At 42.4% G+C, this 23890-nt stretch overlaps 2 protein-coding genes across 3 annotated transcripts; one reads left to right on the top strand and one right to left on the bottom strand.

The window, feature by feature from the left end:
* Window positions 1-3689: 3689 nt before the first annotated feature.
* Window positions 3690-5902, top strand: LOC120284354 (probable cytosolic Fe-S cluster assembly factor GD17698). Of its 2 annotated transcripts, XM_039291468.1 has the most exons (4): window positions 3690-3863; window positions 3917-4009; window positions 4063-4720; window positions 4779-5902. In XM_039291468.1, the coding sequence occupies exons 1-4, from the start codon at window positions 3801-3803 to the stop codon at window positions 5396-5398; spliced, it is 1434 nt and encodes a 477-aa protein (XP_039147402.1). In that variant the 5' UTR covers window positions 3690-3800; the 3' UTR covers window positions 5399-5902. The 2 variants fall into 2 exon arrangements, with proteins under 2 accessions (XP_039147402.1, XP_039147403.1); XM_039291469.1 differs by lacking the exons at window positions 3690-3863; window positions 3917-4009 and having other exon boundaries at window positions 4093-4233; window positions 4301-4720.
* LOC123327160 lies at window positions 5493-8848 on the bottom strand. The gene is made up of 2 exons (XM_044922761.1): window positions 8248-8848; window positions 5493-5536 (listed from the first exon to the last, which is right to left on the bottom strand). The coding sequence occupies exons 1-2, from the start codon at window positions 8846-8848 to the stop codon at window positions 5493-5495; spliced, it is 645 nt and encodes a 214-aa protein (XP_044778696.1).
* Window positions 8849-23890: the final 15042 nt, after the last annotated feature.

Genomic DNA, 23890 nt, shown 5'->3' with positions numbered 1-23890 from the left:
GTCGATTGTTTTTAAATTTAGTTTTCTAAAATCTATAACCAACCTTTTCTTAGTATTTCCCTCTTCATCTGTACCTTTTTTATCGACTACCCAAACCGGATTGTTGTAAGGTGACGACGAGGGCCTGATAATTCCGTCCTTTAACAAAGCATGTGTCTCCTTATTCACAAAATCCGATACGCCCATGGGGTACGGATAGAGTTTTGAGTAAATGGGTTGGTCGTCCTCAGTACGTATTGTGGCAACAATGTTGGTATTATACGGCAGTGCTTCTTCCGGTTCCGCAAAGACGGCCAATCGGTTTCGAAGCATTGTATGGAATTTATTAGATATCTGATTTGGAACCACAATATTCTCTATGTTGGTGAAATTTACGCTGTCACATCTCAAAAACTGAATAGATTCCACTTCATTGTTGATATTCAACGTTTTGTTCTTAAAATCTAACGTTGCATTTCCCTGTTTCAAAAGGTCAAGTCCTATTATTGCGTCAAAACTAGAGAGACTTGGAAGAATAAAGAATTGAACAGATGTGTTAAATAGCTTAATAAAGCATTTCTGTTTGACGGTGTTGCAACCATGAAGCGATTTTACCGTGAATTTATTTTGTACCGGCATTATGTTTTTTAATTCAGGGAGGGGCTGTATGTAATTTTTCGAAGCCCCGGTGTCAATCAAAAGTTTTATGGTTCTCCCTGCTATCTCTCTTTCTATGTACGCTAGCAGGGATTTGTGGCTAAAAAATGAACATGATCGTAATTCACTAGTTCGTCCTCATAATCATCAACCTCCGCTTCTGCCTCCTTTTGATAACCGTCTGTATCTTCCTCACATTGACCTTTCTCATGAGGTAAGTAGTTGATCCTCTGCTGTTTTGGCCCTGTAAACCTTGCACTGCCACTCGTTGGTCTTTTTGATGCTTGCGCATACCCAAAATGTCCCTGAGCCTGACTTGTGTTTTGCTGTTGGGGTTGCGATGCGAATTGATTTTGTGTTCGAAATGAATTTTGTTGTTGGGATGGCCAAGAATATTGTTGTTGAGATGGCCAAGAATTTTGCTGTTGGGATGGCCAAATATTTCCCTGAGTCGGAAATGGAGCTTGTCCAAAATTTCCAGTTCTTCTAGATCGCATGGATACATCAGGATTTGTTAACTGGACTGGATCTTGTCTTTCCTGGTTATCATAAGTATGCACCTGACGCTTGCTAAAATATGGGTTTTTAGTTTGCATGGGCATGATTGAGTTTCTATCCTTATCGCTGTGCTTTTGTTCGATTTTCTGACCCCTGTCTCCAATATTTTTAGAATAAATAAGGGCGAATTGGTAACGCTCATGGTTCGACTCGACCTCTTGCGCTAAAGCGAGAGCAGTTGGTAAATCTTTTGGACCTTTTGCAAAAAGAATGTCGCTCAACGATTTCTTAGCTCCGGTTACAAATACACGTAACGCGTCCGTCCTGTACTTTTCATTCAGTGACATCGCCAAGGCACTATCAAATGTCATTATTGTCTTGTTGGTAAGTAGGGTCAGTTTTTTCTCGACTTCATCGTAGAATTCAGTAAGAGTCATGTCTCCCTGTCGCAAAGTTGATAGCTCTTGTTCGATTAGATAGATCGGCCTTTTGTCAGAATATGTGAAATCAAGACGGCTGATCATTGCTTTGAAATGTAACGGAGTATTAAAAGAAGCCAATACTGTATTCGCTGGACCTTTTATTTTATTTCGCATAATACCAAGAGCTTGGTAAAATGTTGAACTTCCCTCGTAATCTTTGAAAACTTTAAAAGCGACATGAGCCGCTTTTCTCCACGACACATATGTTTCACTTTTGCCATCAAAATCTGGCAGAGATTTAATTATATCTAGAGGCTCGTTACAGACAATACCTGGTCTAATTTCAGCATCTACATAAGTTTCCACCTCTGGGGTGTTCACTGTTAATTTCCCGATTCGCTCATTCATCTCCTGCAATTGCTTTTCAAATGATTGTTTTTGGACTGCGAGCGCACCGGCAACAGCACTCTCTACGATCGCTTTTAACTGAGCTTCAAATTCCATTTCGCTAGTTGTCTTTGTTTTTGACCACCAATTATCTGATGACTTATTATTTTTTTCTGCACTGTTTTGCCTACTTGCCTGGTGCGCTGACCATTTATTTAAGCTTGACACTAGGTTGTCTAAAAGGTTATCACTGTCACTCATGTATTTTTATTATCAATACTCTTTGCATAGGTTATAATATAATAATAATAATAATATTTTTAATTCGTTCAATAAGCGTTATACTTACAATATAATAATAGTGATTAACAAACAATTTTAAGGTAGATGGTCTTAGTAATTAATATTATATTTTATGTAATCACGAAATTTTTATTTCTTAGGTTAGAGTTAATTAGCCAAAGCCGCTGGTTTTGTCTCCGGATCCTCTTTTTGTTATTTATTTATAATTATTCAGTTATCGTAGGTTTTTATATCCGTTTGGGCGCCACTTTTCATTTTAGTAGATTTTCCATATATTTATTAGCGTAAGTTTATTAATTACAATAGGGCTTGCGCGGTCTGCACTTAATGAGACGAATAGTAAGTACGTGGCGATGACCGACGCTTCTAATCTTCCAAAATCGACTAACTTAAGTATAGCAAGAGTTCTTATCTCTAAAGCTTAACAAGTTACAGTTTCTTATAGGTAAAGCTCGATCTATAGATGGGAAAAGCACTTGAGGCTTACGACTATATTTCGGGTGTTTTGTGATTGTGTTAACATATATACATACACATGTGCACATTGTACGCGAACGAGTCTGATTGAGTGTTTGCATTAAAAGTACTTACTTTTCAAGTATTTATCCATCTCCAACCTCTTCCAACCCCACCAATCTTCTCAAACAGTTATTTCCTTTCTATAATCTGAAAAAGAAAACTATAATTTCCATTCCGTATAAAATTTACCAAACTTACATGTCTCTCTCGCTGTATCAAAGCGTTAGTGACGCCAGTGCGGATTGTTCGATTGTTTTCGAAAAGCATCGATGGTTTGAAAAAACTTAAAACCATCGATAGTATCGATAGTGCCATCGATGGTTTTTCAGCTTTACATCTAATGCTGAAGTTTTCGATAAGTTGAAGCCATGTTTCTAGAAGGTTTTATACGTTTGCGTGTGCTAAAGTTGTCGTTAAATTTTTTCTGAATCAAGCTTTCCCAGCGTAATTGGAAGCAAGAATAAGAAAGAATGCTATTGTCGACTTTCCCGTTTCTGATATACCAGTTACTTAGCTAGTGGAAATGCGAACGCGAAATTTCATAATTTTTCTATCGGAAAATATTGTTCCGATCTGAGGGCGTGGGAGTTTTGGGCGGTTTGTGAGCGTGAGAGTGGGCGTACTAACATGAATCAGAAAACATGATTTTAGCGTTCATACGGACGGACGGAAGGAGAGACGGACATGGCCAGGTGGACTCGGCTATTGATCCTATACCTTATATAGTCGAAAACGCTTCCTCCTGCCTGTTACATACCTTTCAGCTCTAAAAAGTTAGATGTTATTCATCTGTGAGAAACAAAGCTCTAACACCCATACTTTTGGCATACAATTGACATGATAAATATATGTAGGTTTCAGTAGTAACATAGCAAATACATTTGTATATAATTAATGTTCCTTACCGCCCGTTTCACAATTACCGGTATGTGTCGACGCTAGCTTGGCTTACTGCACTAAATATTTGTATAATTTCAGAAGACGGTTTGGTTAATATATAATATAAAAAGTTAATTATTATTTATTACGAATACCATGTCAAGGTTGAGTACAGCCCTGCAGCTTACAGATATAGATGATTTTATTACGCCCTCACAGGTTTGAAACAATAATATACCAAAAAAGCTTAATTCCAATTTAATTGTACTCAGATATGTATTAAGCCCGTGCAAATAGATAAGGCAAGGTCAAAAACTGGGGCAAAGATCAAGATAAAAGGTGACAGCTGCTTTGAGGAATCAGAGGTAAGCTTTTCGAGGGCGTCCATTTTTAATTGATTGAAATGGTTTCGTTACAGAGTGGAAATCTAAAACTTAATAAAGTTGATATTTCCCTGCAAGACTGTCTTGCGTGCTCCGGTTGCATCACTTCAGCTGAAGAAGTTCTGATCACGCAGCAGAGCCAAGAAGAGTTGCTTAAGGTCCTTCAAGAGAATTCAAAGAATAAGGCCTCTGAGGACTGGGATAATGTGCGTACAATCGTAATCACCCTTGCCACCCAGCCTATACTAAGCTTGGCCCATCGCTATCAAATAGGTGTGGAGGATGCTGCCCGTCATCTTAATGGGTATTTTCGCAGTTTGGGTGCGGACTATGTTTTGTCCACTAAGGTGGCGGACGATATCGCGCTGCTCGAATGCCGTCAAGAATTTGTAGATAGGTACCGCGAAAATGAGAACTTGACCATGCTTAGCTCCTCTTGTCCGGGGTGGGTTTGTTACGCGGAGAAAACGCACGGAAACTTCATATTGCCTTACGTTTCCACTACGCGATCTCCTCAGCAAATAATGGGAGTGCTTGTGAAGCAAATCCTTGCCGATAAGATAAATGTTCCTGCGTCACGAATATACCATGTGACCGTGATGCCTTGCTACGACAAGAAGCTTGAGGCCTCTCGCGAGGACTTTTTCAGCAAGGCAAATAACTCACGCGACGTAGACTGTGTAATCACTTCAGGTTGTTTGAGAGCCAAACGTACAATTTGACCTAATATTAATATAATATATCTTTGCAGTTGAGGTGGAACAATTGCTCAGTGAGGCTCAGCGTCCGCTATCGCAGTACGATCTCTTTGATTTAGACTGGCCATGGTCTAATGTACGCCCAGAATTCATGGTATGGGCTCACGAGAAGACGCTATCTGGCGGTTACGCAGAACACATATTTAAGTTCGCCGCAAAACATATTTTTAACGAAGATTTAACAACAGAGTTGGAATTCAAACAGCTCAGAAACCGCGACTTTAGAGAAATTATACTTAAACAGAATGGCAAAACTGTGCTGAAATTTGCTATTGCTAATGGTTTCCGGAACATACAAAACTTGGTACAAAAACTGAAGCGTGAAAAGCTATCAAACTACCACTTTGTTGAGGTAATGGCATGTCCCTCAGGGTGCATAAACGGAGGAGCACAAATACGCCCCACTACCGGACAACACGTTCGCGAGCTTACTCGGAAACTGGAGGAATTATACCACAACCTTCCACGGTCCGAACCCGAAAACTCATTAACAAAACATATTTACAATGACTTTTTAGACGGCTTTCAAACTGATAAATCGTATGAGGTGCTGCACACCCGTTATCATGATGTAGTATCTGACCTCAGTATATCGCTTAATATAAATTGGTGAACGTATTGTGCTTGATTATCTCTTTCAGTATATCGACAGTTTCGGCAAAGGAATAAGGCACGCAAACAAATATTTCAAATTAAAAAAAACTCATTTAAACGGGGTGAGATAGTGACAATGCCCTCTTGAACTCAAAAACTGTAAGATATCGAATAATATGATAAAATAGATTTCTTATTTATTTAAGAAACTATTTTCGGGAAATCAAAAATTTAAAAAAAAAAAAAAAATTGTTAAGTATGGGCTGTTTAATAAAAACTGGAGGTGCCAGGACTGAAGAAGAATTATTGAATATTAATTATTTTTGTTAAGGAAAATAAAAGCTCGTAGTTTGCCGATTTCATATATTTTTACAATCATGCACATTCGGGTACAAGCCTAACCACGTTTTGTCTACACAAACTGTTTGCATAATTATTACAATATTTTTTTCAGTTATATTTTTTATACAATGTCCTCATTTTAAAATTGTGAATATAAACATACCTCTTATTTTGAAATGCATTCTCTGGTCTCGCAGCCGCCTAAATTTGTTATTTGTAAACATGCTAATTTTTCAGACACGTTGCTATTGCTCAAAAATATCGGACAAAAAGGCTTATTAGTTCATTATGCAAACATACATATTTTTTACAATAAATGTGTACGCACATACATCATACAAATATGTTAAACAAAATCAAAAGTGTGGGCGTGGCAGTTTTGTGCGGTTTGGGGGCGTGGTAACATGGGTTAACAAACTGCCGCTGAGTCTTTGCCTCAAGAATCTGTATGCTGAATCTTAACCTTCTAGCTTTTATAGTTCCTGAGTTCTTGACGTTCATGCGGTCAAGGCTAGATCGACTCGGCTTTTGATCCTGATCAAAAATATATACACTTTATATAGTCGGAAACGCTCCCTTCTGCCTTTTACATACTTTTCAACGAATCTATCTTGTTTTTAACGAATCCCTTTTACTCTACGAGAGACGGGTGTAATTATATATTTTTTATAGTATTGAATACCTAAATATTTATATTATAATTTTATACCTAAATATTAAATCTGTAGTGATTTGAAAATCAGGTGAAAAGGTAACCTTCATAGTAGTTATTACAATTAAAAGTGACTGAATCGACATCCGCCCCAAGAACCTGTTTGAACCTTATTGTATTAAATCCCCTTATTAATTGCCCACTTCATAAAGTAAAACCGCGACTAAGGTATATAATAAAATATCAAAGCGGTCTGTGAACAAGAACACACTAGTGTGGCCGTTACATAACTAAAAACGTTTTATAATCAAATAAATCTAAGATAACATTATCCGTTGATAATCTATACCAACTTCTCTGACAAATACGCCTATTGCCGCAGTTCTCTGGAGAGCCAACCAGCCTTAGTTCGTTTATCAGACGAATTGAATAGCTGCTCAGCCTACACCAAACAAGCAATACTCGACAGAAATTAGTAACTTAATCCCTTACACGCATACTGTGCGATCGGAAAGGAGATGTCGCCAAACTAATAGCCTATATGCGGGAACGTGTCAACTAGTCGTTGTTTGAAGCTCTCTGCAATTAATTTTGTAATATTTTATGCACGATTAAATTTTTATTTACGACTGTCACACACACCAACTGAAGAGAATGCTTGCAGGAGAGTTAAATAATCGCACGGACCTGCAGATGCGTTATTTTCGCGCATAAATTTGCTTAATTTAGATGGAATAAGGTGCGAAGACTTCTTGCTGGAATATTTATATTAATTAACCTTATAAGATAAGAACTATCATCGGTTCCGTTTAACATATCATTAACAAACAGCAGCCCCATACATTTCATTTCATCATTCAGAAGCGGCTCAAGACTATTGATTTGGACGGGGGTAGTAGGGCTTCAAATAATGGAACCATATTCCACCCTAGAACGGACAAAAGCAGAGTACCCAGATAGACGAGAGTACGAATCTCTAAGCAGCATGGAATTTCGCCTAAATTTCAATAATAAAAATAACAAAAAGCAAAGGGCTCAGAGAACTACCTTGAGGAAATCGTGAAGTAGCTTTATACGGGTCGGAGTGGGCGTGCCAAAAAAATTTTTTGCAAATCGATAGAAATTAAAAAAAAAAAACAAATAAAACTATGAAACAATTTCGAAAATTCTTTCAAAAGTGAGGGCGTTGCAGTTTTGTGCGGTTTGTAGGCTGTTTAGCTATTGAGCTTTTTCAATAACTGTTGCGAAAAATAAAGAAAACCTAAGAAAGTTTGTTTATACTACGACACTGTTTATTTTGCGAATTGTTTAAGGCAGCTAAGGCCTAAGCTAAGTCTTTTCCGAAACACGACGGCAGACAGCCGAAATGCAGCGCCCAAGCTTAACGTAGGTAGCTAACAACAACAAACAAGGAATGAGCGCCGTACAGATAAATGCGTGCGAGAGCAGCGGTTTGCACTATGGGCAGCGCAACTGCTACCACTGACTAATTTGGCTTATAATATTAAAGAATATGAGATATCATGCGGCTGCATGACCCAACATCCTCCGCCCATTGGAAGCTTGGCTTCCAACAAAGTCCTCAAGGGGAAGCAGACACAGCCTGTTCACTGCCCGCCTTATTACTCCAGACGCGGTCGCCAAAGGCCATCTCATTGGGGGTAGATTATCGTCCTTAACAAGAACGACGCTGTCCACGGCTACGCCAGGCTTTGGGGTGCGCCACTTGGAACGCTGCTGGAGCAACGTCAAGTACTCTTCCTTCCATCGCGACCAAAATATTTGCTGAAGAAAGGAGATGCGCTGCCAAGAGTCAAGCCGATTATAGTTTAGGCCCGTTATATCTGGCTCCTCAAACGACGAAGGCGGACCACCATTGAGAAAATGCGCCGAAGTGAGGACATCCAGATCGGCAGGGTTCTCTGAAATGGGAACTAAAGGTCTGGAGTTAATAACTGCCGAGATGTGGCACACCAGCGTCCTCAGCTCGTCGAAGGTCAGAACCGCCGTACCCACAGCGCGGTAGAAATGATGTTTGGCCGTTTTCACCGCTGCTTCCCAAAGTCCACCGAAGTGGGGCGACCGTGGAGGGATGAACCGCCAGTCAATCGTCTCCGAAAGGCAAAAATTCTGAACGGAGCCTTGATGCTCGCTGCTGAGAAATAACCTTCGAAGTTCCAGAAGTTCATTTTTGGCGCCGACAAAGTTGGTGGCGTTGTCTGACCAAATTTGCTTCGGCTTCCGCCGGGTGCATATGATCCTCTTGAGTCCGCACAGAAGCGCAACTGTCGAGAGATCCTTGATCAGCTCCAGGTGCACTGTCTTGGTTGCAAAGCATATAAATACGCAGACGTAGCATTTAACCGCGGGCTTGTTGCGACTATCCGACTTGTGAGAGAAGGGTCCACAGAAGTCTATACCAGCAATCTCAACAGCGTGAGATCCTTCCAAGCGCTCCTTGCGAAGGTCCGCCATTATGTGCTCTATCAGCCGCGGCTTAATCCGAAAACATCTGATGCACCTTTTCACGGCCTTGGTAACCGTCTTCCTCCCCCCAATAGGCCAATATTGGGATCGACTTGCACCCAGAAGAGCTCGAGGTCCGGCATGAAGATCGCTTTCATGGTAATGCAAAATAATTGTTTTGTCAGGACAAACAGCTGTTGGCCAAACTCTTTCAGGCTCCGTAAGATAGGCGGGTCCATGCGCCCAGAGTGACGATTCGCTAGGCTCAGACGGCAGGGATCCTCTGGATAAGATGTCAGCCGGATTTGAAGCTGTTGGAACATAACGCCAAGCCGTGACATCTGTCAGCTCCTGAATGGCAGCAACCCTATTTGCCACAAATATGTTTTCCTTGCTGGCTGAAGAAGGAACGCGTGAAGCTATTAAGGCGCTACCGCAAGGGCGCGCGCAGCCTCCAGACACAACCCAGCCCAGACGAGTTTTTTGAAGCAGGGGCAGTCCTGGCAACAACTTTATCTGACCTACGCACAGCAGCTCATAAAACAGGCTAGCTCCTATTAACATGTCAACACGCTGAGCTTTATGAAATTCCGGGTCGGCGAGCTGCAGGTTTTCTGGAATCTTCCAGTCCCCAATGTCCACATTAGAACTTGGCTGGCGATCCGTGATATTGGGAGCGATAATTGCTGTTATGCTCGTTCAGAAGTCCGAAGTGACAGACCGACCGAGAATCCATCAGTCGAGAAATTGGAATCCCCGATTCCAGTGACGGAGCTGGACGACCTCGACCTCTTAAGTTGCAGTTGATTTGCAAACCGAGAGGTGACCAAGTGCAGTTGAGAGCCAGAATCTAACAAGGCCCTGCAGGGAATGAACAGTCCCGATCGATTCTGCACTAGAACGGTTGCAGTGGCTAGCAGCACAAGGTCACTACCGAGATCCTGGGCAATTAGAGTAGAAGAATTCGAAAGCGGGGCAGAAGGCTCAGTGTGGGAGCTTGAAGACAACGGAACACGTGGCTGCGAGGAAGGCCGACCATCTAGATGGAGCAGCGTATGATGCCTGATTCCACAGGTGCGGCAGCGGCTCGAGCTGCATTGCCGTAGCTGATGACCTGCCTTTAGGCAATTTAGGCATAGTGCTAGTCTCTTTGCCTCGCGCAGACGATCTACTGTCGCTAAGTCTCTAAATTGCTGGCAATAATATATGGCATGCTCTGCACTATGGCAAAGCATGCAACCAAGAGAATTTTGGGTGGTAGCAACTAGCGTCGAACGATTTCTGCCCACCTGAACGCCTGGCGCATAGGTAGCCATGGCGCAATCCACGGCCTCCAAAGTCCTACATCGCTGTTCCAGGAATGCAGCCATCGATTCCCACGACGATTCGGTAATGTGCGCCTGAAAAACGAGACGCCGATTATCAAACCTTTTTTGAAGCAACTCTAAAGCCGCTTCGTAATTGCTGTTTGAAATCTCCAATGATCGGATAGTTTCCAGCGCTGAATCCCTCAAACATGACCGCAGATGTTGAAATTTCTCAATGTTGGAGAGGTCCGGATGGCTGTCGATTATGCTCGTGAACACGGAGTAAAAATCAGCCCAGTTTGCGTAGCCTCCGCCAAACGTTGGCAGCTGCACAGGCGGCAACGGCATCGGCCTCGGCCGCGGCTGCGTTTGAGGACCACTACACTGGTGGGGCACAATACCTTCCGCAAGCGTTGAGTGCGGCGCGAAATGCACATTGCGTTTGGCTATTTCCGCGCGCACCCTAGCCTTGAATTCAACGATGAATTCATCGAAAGACTCGCTCATTTCACTGCCAATTTCGTCGAAGTCCAATTCCTCCAGTTCTGTATGCAGAACATTGAAGGCACCTTGCAGCTCATCAATCTGCTCCAGCCTCACCGTAAGAGTGGGTTCGTCGTATCCGCTAAGCGTCTCATTAGACAGCGAGGTTTGTAGCCTCTGCAACCTGCTGAACAGCGCATTGGCTTTGCGCTTTAAAAAGGTCACCCTGTTTTTGTCACCTTCAGCGGGCATAGCAACAAATTGACTTTAATTCGGTTCAGCGGGAAGATGAGCACAAAATAGATGCCGAAAATGCAAGCTGGGTCAATGCACGTAACGATATATGTAGCAATGTATGTATATATGCAATGCTAGCTCGCTTAAACACAGCCACTATCACCGAAATCTCCACTCACTTGTCCAGCCGATTGCGATTTAATGTATTTATATTTATTTATAAACGGGATAAGTGCATTAATTAATGTATGCAAATTAACACGATCACGTCGGGGTCACCAAATGTTTAGCTATTGAGCTTTTTCAATAGCTGTTGCGAATAATAAAACCGAAGAAAGTTTGCTTTTATAACGACAGTTTTTATTTTGCGAATTGTTTAAGGCAGCTAAGGCCTAAGCTAAGTCTTTTCCGAAACACGACGAATAGGCAATTGGCGGTCAGACAGCCGAAATGAGGCGCCCAAGCTTAACGTAGGTAGCTAACAACAACAAACAAGGAATGAGCGCCGTACAGATAAATGCGTGCGAGAGCAGCGGTTTGCACTATGGGCATCGCAACTGCTACCACTGACTAATTTGGCTTATAATATTAAAGAATATGAGATATCATGCGGCTGCATGACCCAACATAGCCGTTAATAAATAAATATAAATACATTAAATCGTAATCGGTTGGACAAGTGAGTGGAGATTTCGGTGATAGTGGCTGTGTTTAAGCGAGCTAGCATTGCATATATACATACATTGCTACATATATCGTTGCGTGCATTGACCCCGCTTGCATTTTCGGCATCTATTTTGTGCTCATCTTCCCGCTGAACCGAATCAAAGGCGATTTGTTGCTATGCCCGCTGAAGGTGAAAAAAACAGGGTGATCTTTTTAAAGCGCAAAGCCAATGCGCTTTTTAGCAGGTTGCAGAGGCTACAAACGTCGCTGTCTAATGAGACGCTTAGCGGATACGACGAACCCACTCTTACGGTGAGGCTGGAGCAGATTAATGAGCTGCAAGGTGCCTTCAATGTTCTGCATACAGAACTGGAGGAATTGGATTTCGACGAAATTGGCAGTGAAATGAGCGAGTCTTTTGATGAATTCATCGTTGAATGCAAGGCTAGTGTGCGCGCGGAAATGGCCAAACGCAATGTGCACTTCGCGCCGCACTCAACGCTTGTGGAAGGTGTTGTGCCCCACCAGTGTAGTGGTCCTCAAACGCAGCCGCGGCCGAGGCCGTTGCCGCCTGTGCAGCTGCCAACGTTTGGCGGAGGCAACGCAAACTGGGCGGATTTTTACTCCGTGTTCACGAGCATAATCGACAGCCATCCGGACCTCTCCAACATATTTGTGTCAAATAGGGTTGCTGCCATTCAGGAGCTGACAGATGTCACGGCTTGAGCGTTAAATCCGGCTGACATCTTATCCAGAGGATCCCTGCCGTCTGAGCTTAGCGAATCGTCACTCTGGTCGCATGGACCCGCCTATCTTACGCAAACGGTTTTCCTATTGCTCTCAAGATAATCTTCGCTTGGGTTATTGCAGGTTCGTACCCTGCTTGTGATGCTCACCCAGCTTCTGCTGCTACTCATCTCGCGGATCTTGACACTATGGTGCACGAATTCATGGAGATGGACAGTATTCAGCTTAGCCAATCTCTTTTAGACGCCAGTGTTCCCACGGAGCGACATTTTGCGGACACATACACGCGCTCATTGGACGGTGTCTACGTTGTCGATTACCCCTTTCAGATTAAGCCCACACAATCATTCAACGTATTGTTTGGAGTAAGATTGAGACCATCCGATTGCTTGACTTTCTCCTTTGACGGTTACCTACGGTTTGGCGCCACCCCCTTTCTGGTGGTTAGAGTTTTAAAAACAACTGGCGGACGACCACCTCCAGGAGTATCTTGGAGCAGCCAGCGCATTCGCGTACGATGCCTATGTCGAAGATATCCCAACAGGATGCGCCTGAAGAACTTTTGGTATTAAAGGAAAAGATGATTGGACTGCTAGAAAGGGCGAAATTTAAATTACGAAAATGGACTTCAAACTGTTCTCGCCTTTTAGAATCCTTGCCAGAAAAAGATCGGTGCACGAATCTGTACAGCCCCTCAGCAGCTCAAAGTCTTAGTCAAAATCCTTCAAATTCAATGGAACCCAGGTAAAGATGTTCTGTGTCTGAACATAAAGAAATTCAGTACTGCTCGTACGGCACACCTAAGCTTCCCGATCCACGACCCGCTTGGGCGAGCCTCACCGACAACAGTCTTACTCAAGCTAATATTTCAACAATGGTGGAGAACAGTACTACAATGGGATGAACCAATTCCGGAAACCTTAAGCACGTGCTGGAAAGCGTTGGTTGAGGATCTCCCGTCGCTCAAAAGCACAGTCAATCCAATATAAATTCCGCGCTTAGTATTGAATGCTGCGCTGCTGCTGATCCGGTTGTTAACCATGGTAAACAATTAATTAACAATTCCTATTTTCAACAACAGCTTTGGACAGATCCAGCTAAACAGCGAAACTGGAATACATAATTTAGCCTCCGAAATCTGCTGCTGGAACCATGTACGCACTAAAGACAATCCTGTGGATTGCTCCTCTCGAGGACTTTATCCAAGCATCTGAAGCATCCTTCATGGCTCCGTCATGTTTCCAATGTAAGTTCTGCTTCCTCCAACGCAAGAACACTAGTCATCAATCAATCAATCATAAAGAGACCAAGGAAGGAGGCCCACGGACCAGAAAGGCCTGGCTTGCAATTTTTCTATACTTAACCTATAAGGTAATTCGCATCGAGGTAGTTAGCGATCTAACTAACAAAGCCTTCAAGAGGTCCTTTAAGGACCTTTACTCGGACAAGAGGACTACATTTCATGGCAGCATTTTTTTTTTGACGACATAGGACGGAGGGTCATTAATCAGGCCAAGGAAGAGAAACAAGCTAATTTCTCATTCCTCCGTCTGCCCAACATTTTGGGGAAAGCATTAAGATTTCAGAACTGTATTGACGCAAATTGAAGCCATCTTTAACAGCCGCCCGCTTTGTCCAGAAATAATACTTTAGACCCGCTTAAGCCGGCCCAATTCTTGACCGCAGCTCCGAAGCATACCGCCTGGAGATACCGTATCACGGATGTTCATGCAGGTCAAGGTCGTCCGGGTCGTTTATGTTGCCAATTACTAAAGTAGCTGTACTGACCAAGTGCTTAACAACCGTTCAGGTGGGCCGGTGTGTTTGGGAACAAGACATTCTGTTTTCCACTCTTTATTTACCTTTGGATAATTCGTTAGATTCTATGAGTTCTTATCTTATATATCTGCTCATTGTCACATGTATCGGTTAAGATGTCACATTTTTGTCCGCGCATCGCGGTTTCCGAAGTCCAACTGTGCGAAGTTCAAACCAATAATAATTATAAAAACAGATTCACTAACGGCGTGCCTGTAATTTATTACTTCGAAATATTCAGATCCAAATATTCTGACGAGTTAAAGTAAGTGCTTAACTATGTTTAACAAATATAATGATTCTATCTCAGTTTTCTGTCTTAGTTCTTGTAATATCCGTTCTCATGCAAGCTGCAATGGGTGGTGTTGATAAAATAGAAGCCGGTTTGTAGACGGAAGTCACAATGCATTCCCATGTAGGAAGTGAGTATGGAGTGCCCAAAGTTTCCTTCGAGAACTCTGCGCAGGATGTCACCGCTTATTAGTATGGGCTACACAAATACATAGTTTAAGCCGCTGGCAGCATAAAGATTGAATGTAATCACGCGTTGATAGAGAAGGCATATGCCAGTTCAAAGAGTAGCGCCAAAACTGAAGAGAGTGAAGAGTAATAGATGCAAAAAGAAGCAGACGGAGCAACTCGAAAAGTGCACATGACACGAAAGCGACGAAACATGAAATGAAGACGAAGAGAGCTCTGTGTGGAAGGGCCACAGCTTCAAAATGCATACAAAAGCCATCCATGGCAAACGTTGGAAATATCTTCAAACGATGTCTTAAGAAGTATGCGTCGAGAATAAAGCTGTTCTCTCCCTTTGATGCAGGGATTAATGAAATCTGATTCAGAAATAAGTTGAAGGACAGATGGCCAAACTGCTGATCGTTGAAATTGTTGTTGTAAATGGAGCGTTAATTCGAACAAAAGAGAACTTTGATACAAAAGAAGGCAGAATGTGAAGTCAAAGCCAATGGCGCCGTTTACTAAGATTTCTTTGGTGGCGCTTTGCCGGAAGTAGAGGTCCGTAATATCACCTTCAGAAAAATTAACAACCGTAAAGTAAAAGGGTTACTTCTCCTTATGGATGAATTAACTCGCTCTAAACGATTGATTTGGGTAAATTTTCGATGTTTGTGGTAAACTGAGTGTTTAATTTTGCAGCCCGCAGCCAGCAGCAACTCATTATTTAAGTTATTTTATTTATCACTCTTATACATTGCTCTGTGCAGCAATAGATTTTGCATTCCCCTTTATGCTATGTTCCTCTCTCTCAATACAGAGCGAGCACAGCCGTTCGTTTAATAGCCTACAGCCCTGTTTATAAATTGCCACACCATTTCTTAAATTCAATGAAAAGGCTCATTGCCGAAACATTTGGTGACCCCGACGTGATATGTAACATTTCTTTATCGTGATCTCAAAAACAGTTTAATTAATTTCGGTGCACATTTGTGTGCTGCCAGCAACTCTTCCGAGGTACGGAATCATGAACTGTTCCTTTGACGAGAACGAAGAGTTAATGACTAACCCCTCTGCAGTTTTGTCAGGGAAAGTGTGCAGCTGCACTTGATAGCGTCCCGAATTGTAAACTTGCTTCAGCTTAAAAAAACAAAGCCATCTGCTTGTGTTAACGGAATAGGTGACTCTAGTTTCGAGACAGATGATTTGCCAGTTCACTTAACATTGCGATCTCGAAACTCTGAGTACTCAACATCTATCACTGCTGTCATTGCTTCCAATATAACCGAACATCAGCCCAACTCGTTTAGGCTGGGTTGTTTCCGGAGGCTGCAGTCTCTTCAATGGCAAGGCTTTAATATCCTTAATATCATCATGTGCGGGTGTTCTGCCCAAGGAGGAAACCAAACTGGATCGTCTTGAGGTGCTTCCTCTCCTCCAGATCTAAGCGGTTTTAAGCTGGATGCTGTAACGAATGGCACAAAGCCTGCTTCCTACCAATCTGTCAGGTCGGTGCATCAGTTGTCTATGTATAAGGTGCGAAATTTCCAGTGGGTGCTGAGATTCTTTGCCGTGACTTTTGTGTTGATGATTTGATATCTGTCGCCAGCTCCAAAAAGAAGACATCAACATAATGCAGCACGTTCGCGCTCATTTCAAACTAAGGAAGTGGTTCTTCTTGAAGTTTGAAGGCGATGGAGGTGATTTTACAAAAACACTAGGTCTCGCCTGGGATCCGGTGTCTGATCAGCTATCGTTCTTATTTTCCACCCTTCAATCAACAGCAAGGCCTGGGCGACTTTCAGATTTATCCTAAATCTCTCTATATTCTTTCGCGAGGAGCTCATGGACCGCCTTTTCTGAGCAGCCCCATAACTTATTGTCCACAAACAGTAGTAACTGAGAAGAAAGTGCTGGAACTTCGTCGAAGGGTCTTGCTTATAAAATCTCCATACACTGATATTGTTCCATGCTCCAAATATGCGAATTCATATGCTGCTTTGCAGCGTACGTTACATCCAAAAGTTATGCAAGCGCATCCGACATCCTGGGCTTACTGTAACTGACGTTCAATGTGGGACTTCTCTGTTGTTGCATATGGTTCAGCGTGTTCATTTTTGGAATGACCTTAAATCCTGCTGAGCAAAGGGGTAGTACCGCCGTCTAGTCCACTTGCCTCGCTGTCACCCTTCATTGACTTCTGCAAGTAGATGGTCGGTTGCAGAACTCTTCGTTGGGTTTTAATGGCCGTCACCCAATCATCCTACCAAAGGATCACCTAGTTACTATGGCTATTATAAATCACGCTCATGAGCTCAACCTACATACTGGTTCTCGTGCTCTTCTCAGCATAATTCGATCCCTATATTGCAACAGGGAGGAGGAAAACCGCAATCAGGGCAGTAAACAAGTGCGTCAGGTGTTTCCGAACGAAACCTCGCCCAATTCAGTAGATAATGGCGGATCTGCCAAAGGTGCGCCTCGATGGATCTCATGTATTTGAAGTCACTGGCACCAACTCACTTTTACTTTGCGACTCAGACGCAGACCATTCCGGCCATCTTGGCTTAAACGCAGAATGGGTTTTTATTATGCTGCTGCCCGGCTGGTCAAGAGAACACGACGCTGCTCACATTGGCTTAGACGGGCCGTGGTTGTTTGTGAAGGGGAAGTTGCGACGGTGGGAGACATACCGCTCCAGCTCGGTCGCCAGAGCTTCGGATTTGGCTATTGGTCTGCTCCTTGACTTTTTACACTCTTATTTTCCTTCTCATGCACGTTTATGGTCCTCTCTAAGTTACCATGGGATGTTGCCAAGGGTACCCGTCAGCAGCTTAGGAATGTATTAATATTTACGATGCTCATAGATTTTGTCAGTGAGTACACTCATCGAGAAAGCTCCACCTGTGCCTGGAGAGTCATGCATCCGATCAGCGACACCAGACCGGGGTGCGTTGGCCGTTTCCCAGCACTGTTTTTACAGCTGCCTGAGAAATCAGCTGGCGTAACCGGCAACTCTGTATGGTAGCAGCCACCACGCAAAGAGCAAAGAAAGCCGACTGAAGCGGAAGTTCTGAAGAGAAAGTTCGCTGCTAAGTTTTCTCATCCTGACCTGCCCAATAGTCCTGAAGATCGGCGCCGGTGGGCGATCCATGGATACTTGGAGCTATATCTATTAGCTTTCAAAGCGAACGGTCGTGTTTTTTTTTGCTCCCCGGTTTTTATTTTGTGTTTGTCAAACAAGCCGTGGTTTTTAAATAATCTTCTTTAATTATCATATATTTAAACATAATTATTAAAGATCCGTTCGCTTCGTGAGTGATTCTTTTGTGATTTGTGCAGTAGTTTAAACAAATATACAAAGTAGTTTGCATTTTTCGTCTCTTTGTTTTGTTTACTCTCCCTTTTTGTGCGTTGTTCGCAGTGGTGTTTGGTGTTGTTTTTTGCATGCACATAAACTGCACTTTTCGCTCTCACTCTCCCTCTCTCCCTCTTTCTCTCTTTCGCTCTCCCACAAAAAATCTAAATTTCTCAGCGTGCAGACTGCTCTCGTGCGGTTCTTTTAACAGCTCGCTTGAAAGTTTTGGTCTTGTGTTTTCGTGCACGCACAGTGGTCTGATTTCAGTTAAACATGGAAACCGTAAATGTTGTCTGATTTTATAAAAATTGTTGCCAGGTTATAAAACCTGAGCAGCCAAAAATGACTTGTTGGCTATGTGATAGAATGGTGCATACTAAGTGCGCTGGTTTTAATGGCCGTACAAGTGATGACCTAGCAAAGGGTAAAAATATAAATTACTGTTGTGATGCTTGCCTTGTGGTTGCGAACGAGATGAAATCGTTTATGCGCCAAACTAAAGGTGGCTTGAAAGAACTGATCAACAGTTTTGGCGTAGCTAGAGATATTTTTCGTCGAGCCGATGACAAGTTGGCGCTTCAGAAATACAATCTGCAGGGCCAAAACCCCTCGCGGTGGTTCCACTAAAGAAACAAATTTTTGTTTCTCGGCTTTCCCCTGATCAAACATCGTCGGATGTATTGTCTTATATACAAGACAAAACAAAAGCCGATAATATAAAAATGGAACAATTTAACTTCTCTTACGCTAGGGACATATCATCTTTCAAGATAACTGTCCCAAACGAACTCTTTTCCACCATATTTTCGGGTGATTTTTGGCCGGATAGTATGGTGGTAAAAGAGTTTGAAGCTAAGATCAAAAATAAGAAAAAGGTGCCCGTGGGAATTAAACTTCCCTCACGTGGCCAGACCACTGCACCATCCGCCTCTTCATCTTCTTCCTCTTCAAAAAACTAACTACAAAACTTACTATCTCCTATCAAAATGTTAGAGGCTTGCGTAGCAAATTAATCAAATTGTATTGTGATAGTCTTTCATTTGCATCCCATATTAGAGTGCTCACAGAGACTTGGTTAAAGCCGGAGATACTTAACTCCGAAGTCTTCCCAGGTATCACTATATATAGGTTTGACCGTCCCTCCAGACGGGGAGGTGGAGTCTTAATTGCGGTTAGATCTACCCTCGCGTCGGAGGAGTTACTATTGGACGATTCCCGTAACTCGAAATTCGTATGTGTAAAGCTGTCTTTTTCCGACAGATCAGTTTATTTTACGTGCTCCTATATTCCGCCATCTTCTGAATTCCCAGAATATCAGAATCATCTGTCCGCTATCCAGTCCATTTTGAATAAACTTTCTGACAGGGACCAATTGGTAGTTCTAGGTGATTTTAATATACCTGGCACAATGTGGTCCCCAGAAGAACAATCGAATATCCTTCTCCCTTTAGCACAACATGACTTTATTGACGGCTTGCTCGACTTATCGCTGTTGCAAGTTAATTATATTCCAAATTCTCTTGGTCGACTTTTGGATCTATGTTTTGTAACAAGTCCTGAATGTGTGTTTCTGTCCAGGGTAGTACCTCTCACTCAACCTGAAGATCAATATCATCCTACTTTCGATGTGGAAATCGACTTAGGTACGGTATTAAAAGTAAATTCAGAGAATTCAACAAAGCGAATTCCCTGTTTTCGCAAGGCAAATTTTCGGAGGCTAAACAATTTTATAGCTGGCTTTAATTGGTCCGATCTTTACTCCTGCAACATAATGGCGGATGCGATTAATATGTTTTATACCGCAATTAAATCATTTTTTGACTCTTGTGTTCCGATTTACTATCCGTCAATCTCTAAATCTCCTTGGTTTAATAAAGAGTTGACACACCTAAGAAATGTAAAGTCCAGACTCTATATGAAATTTAAAAATACCGGTTCTCAGTCCATCCTTTGTAAATATTTAAGCGCTCGGTTAAACTTTACCGTGCCTAATGCTCAGTGCTACAAAAATTATTTAAACCGTTGTAAGTTCCAGTTTGCACAGGATCCGAAACAGTTTTATAATTTCGTTAGCACCAAACGATAACAAGTTCTTACTCTTCCTCGCTATTTTTTAAAAACACTACGGTTACATCGGATCAGGTAATAGCCGATCTATTCGCCAAGTTTTTTCAAACAACATATTCAACTTTACCTCATTCCGAACAGCCATACTCTTATGCGGTATCTAAGTCGAATTTAATATTTTGCCCTACTATAAACGAAAGCTCACTGCTTAACGATCTTCAGCGTGTTAAACCGGTCTATTCGCCAGGTCCCGATGGAATCCCTGGCTGTGTGCTCAGATTCTGTGCGGAAGCCTTGTGCAAGCCTTTACTGAAACTGTTTACCTTATCTGTGGAATCTTCAAAATTCCCTCATATATGGAAGGAGTCCTTTGTGATTCCTCTTCATAAAAAGGTAGCAAACTGGATGTAACCAATTACAGAGGAATCTCTAAATTGTCGGCTATCCCAAAACTTTTCAAAAATGTTATCACTCCTCATTTGCAGCACCTTTGTAGATCAATCATATCACCGTGTCAACACGGTTTTATGAAACGCAGATCTACAACCACTAACCTCTTGGAGCTAACTTCTTTCGTAATACAGGGTTTCAAAAATAATCTTCAAACAGATGTCATCTACACTGATTTTAGTAAAGCATTTGTCTCTGTTAATCATTACCTTTTAATAAAAAAACTTGATCTTATAGGTTTCCCTGTTGATCTTCTAAATTGGATTTCAAGCTATCTGAATGGCAGGACACAACAAGTCCTCTTTAAAAATTCGTTATCTTCTATTCACCGAGTCACATCCGGTGTCCCACAAGGGAGCCATCTTGGTCCGCTTCTTTTTACCTTATTCATTAACGACCTCCCCTTAATAATAAAACATTCGCGTGTACTTATGTACGCAGACGATGTTAAATTATGCCTCCAGTACAAGGACACTTCTTGCCATTTGGACTTACAATCCGATCTAGACCGATTTCATGAGTTGCATGACCCTTACAGAGTTTTATGTTCTGACTATAATAGACTTTATCCTATTATCTGTAATCTTGACTCTCTGCCGCTATTAAATCAATCGATTTTATCTTTTCTATTACATAATTAGACCCTACTAACACTAATATTTAACATAGTTATTCCACATTATATTCATTTCCTCGTTCCTGTTCTCTTTTTCATATCGCGTCTATATCTTCTCGCGAATCGAGCCGTACGATACACGGCAGCGCCCCTCGGTCGGTTGGGCGGGAGGTGTGGCCGTGGGACCCGTGCGAACAAAAAAAAAAAAAAAAAATACTTTCTGCTGATGAGTACTCGGGTCGACACTGAATGTTAGAGACAGCCACTCCTGTCTCGATCAAGTCGCTGCGACACGGAACATTTTGGGGTTTTCTAAGAGCACGAACTCGATTCGCCATGCTACACGTGCGTCATCCGTAGGCGGGGGAGTACCACATATGTATGTGTGTGTGTGTATGTTTTTTTTTTAATATATTTATTTGTCTTGGAATTATTCTTATTAAATTAAAAAAAAAACGAAATATAATGGCAAGTCCAGAACCCTCCCGTGGTATGGCCGTGAAGCATTACATCACGAGAACGATCTAGATCAGCGCACTCGTGAACCTTCCTGACTCTCTCAGCTGTCCTGAGCTGAAGCTGTTGGAAGCTTACCATTCCACCTGCCCCTGCAGCATGAAGATTATATTATCCGCACTCAGTCTTCTGACAAGTTCAGCTTCCCCGGATCTCCTTTCGCTCGCATGTTTTTCGCACGAGAAAAGTACATGGTCTGGGGTTTCGCACCGTCCACTTCTGCACCATGGGCATTCATCCGACTCGTCTCTTCCAAAGGTAACTGCGAAAGCATCTGTGACCACTTAGTTTGCTTCCGTCGGCTGCTTAGTCTTCAACTCTGTCTTACAATGGTAGCTAAAACTTTTAACCAGGGGTAGTTATCTCTGCGGGGCTCTCTACCGCATCATCCATATTCTCCGGAGATTGGATGCCCGGCTAAGAATCTATTTTTTCTTTCAGCCAGCTTTTGTAATTGCTGATATTTGTGTTGCGCCTTATAAGCTTCACTGCAGATGAGGTCCCTATGTACGAACTTTTAAAGAGGATCTTAACCATCTTAACCATCTTGGCAAAGTCCAAGAGATATGTAATCATCGTGGAGTCAGTAGGCCAGTAGGTGAGTTCCCCAGTTGAGTGGACACTGCAACCCATAGCCCTACATTTGATAAGTATGCTTCCTTTGTGATTAACAGTCCCTGAGCCCCACCATGCGTGATTGGCGTTGTAGTCTGCTTAGCTGCGACGACAGATCGGAGCAGCTTATTGTAAACTGTGCCGGCAAGTATAAAACCAGCTGCACAGGCTCCAGCTCCTCATATTTTATACCATTCCTCACAATTACTGTGGCTCCTCCTCTGACCCTGTCAGCGGGGTGCAATGCATTTATTACGTCATAGCTACGGATTTTGAAATACGACCTCGCGGTGAAATGTGTCTGAACTCAGCATTATGTCCACCTGGTTTGTTTTAAGATAATGCTCCACTTCGGGCTTGTTCCTCGACAAGCCGTTAGCATTCCAGATTACTAACTGAGTGTTTACGGAAATTGGGTTCTTCTCTGGCAGGTGTACATTGCCATCATCTCCTTGATCTGGCTGAACATGGTAATCATCATCTGTTCTATGCACTTTATCTGCCTTTTCTTCATATCTGCCTCACGAACACTAGGGTCATGTTGATTGAACTTGTGGCTGTAGTAACATGTAACCTGTTCCCAGGTTAACAAACATACAGTGCTGTTGCTTAATTAAGCAAAGACCAGAAAATCGACTGCAGATAGGCAGGTTTGTCACATACGGATCGATAAACGATACGAAGGCGGGACACCAATTAAAAAAAGGGCTGGAGTTAAAACATCAGGATCGAAGGGGCTTTAATACTACCGCCGATATGTTGCAAAGAAGGGTTCCCACGCACGTTAAAGCAAATGCTTTCTTCTCTTCACAGCAGCCTCCACATACCACAAAAGTGGAGTGATCGAGAAGAAATAAAACAAAGCCACCGCCAGGTAAATCCGCCATTATGTGCTTTATTATTTTTTCCTTTTAATAAATTTTTCTTTATTTACATCCTCCCAAGGGAAGGAACAGTAAGTAACAGTAACAGTTTTAATTCGCTTATTTTCTATAACTTATACTTATTATATATAAGAAACAATAGAAAAACAATTGGAGGGCAAGTTCTGAATCCCCCGTGGTATAGCCGTGAAGCATTCCTGCGAGGACGTTTTAAGTCCGCTCAATCGTGAATCATCCTGGGTTTCTCAACTCTCCTGAGCTCAGTTATTAGTTTTGTGGCGAAGCTGTTGGCTGCTTGCTGGCTTCCAGGGATCTCATTTCGCTCGCATATTTTTCGCACGAGAAGAGAACGTGCTCTGGGGTTTCGCATCGTCCACTTCTGCACCATGGGCATTCATCCGACTCCTCGTGTCAAAAGCGCTTCAGGTAGTTGCAAATGCAGGCGTGCCCACTGATCAGCTGTGTTAATTGGAACGTCATGCCGACTGCCACGCCCACATTTTTGCAATATGTGATATTTTTCCATAGTTTTATATGTCTTGTATCTTTCTTTCGATATGATAAAAGTTTTTTTGCATCAAACACTCTAACGCCCACAAAACACCCACGCATATAGAATTTTTGTTTTTTTTTTTTTTAACCTATTAACTTAAAATTAAACTTATTATTAAATTATCTTGTTATATAACTTAGGTTAATTACAATTTGTAATAATTTTATTAGACGGAGACCGTACTAGGATTTCTTTGCTGGGCTGGAGAATCTTTGTGCCTTAGTCGTCTTTGACTACAAACACGCGCAAGCGACTTCGCGAGAGGATTTTCGTGTGCG

Source organism: Drosophila simulans, chromosome 2R (genome assembly GCF_016746395.2).
Source record: "Drosophila simulans strain w501 chromosome 2R, Prin_Dsim_3.1, whole genome shotgun sequence".
NCBI lineage: Eukaryota > Metazoa > Arthropoda > Insecta > Diptera > Drosophilidae > Drosophila > Drosophila simulans.
This window is presented reverse-complemented; position numbering and strand designations above follow the sequence as displayed.

Excerpts from the sequence above, each read along its gene's own strand:
- LOC120284354 (XM_039291468.1), top strand. The coding sequence starts at position 3,801 with ATGTCAAGGTTGAGTACAGCCCTGCAGCTTACAGATATAGATGATTTT. Across the intron at positions 3,864-3,916 it reads ATTTTATTACGCCCTCACAG|ATATGTATTAAGCCCGTGCA; the intron begins GTTTGAAACAAT and ends AATTGTACTCAG. Across the intron at positions 4,721-4,778 it reads AGACTGTGTAATCACTTCAG|TTGAGGTGGAACAATTGCTC; the intron begins GTTGTTTGAGAG and ends ATATCTTTGCAG.
- LOC123327160 (XM_044922761.1), bottom strand. The coding sequence starts at position 8,848 with ATGGCGGACCTTCGCAAGGAGCGCTTGGAAGGATCTCACGCTGTTGAG. Across the intron at positions 5,537-8,247 it reads TTCGGCGCATTTTCTCAATG|TTTTTGAGTTCAAGAGGGCA; the intron begins GTGGTCCGCCTT and ends GATATCTTACAG.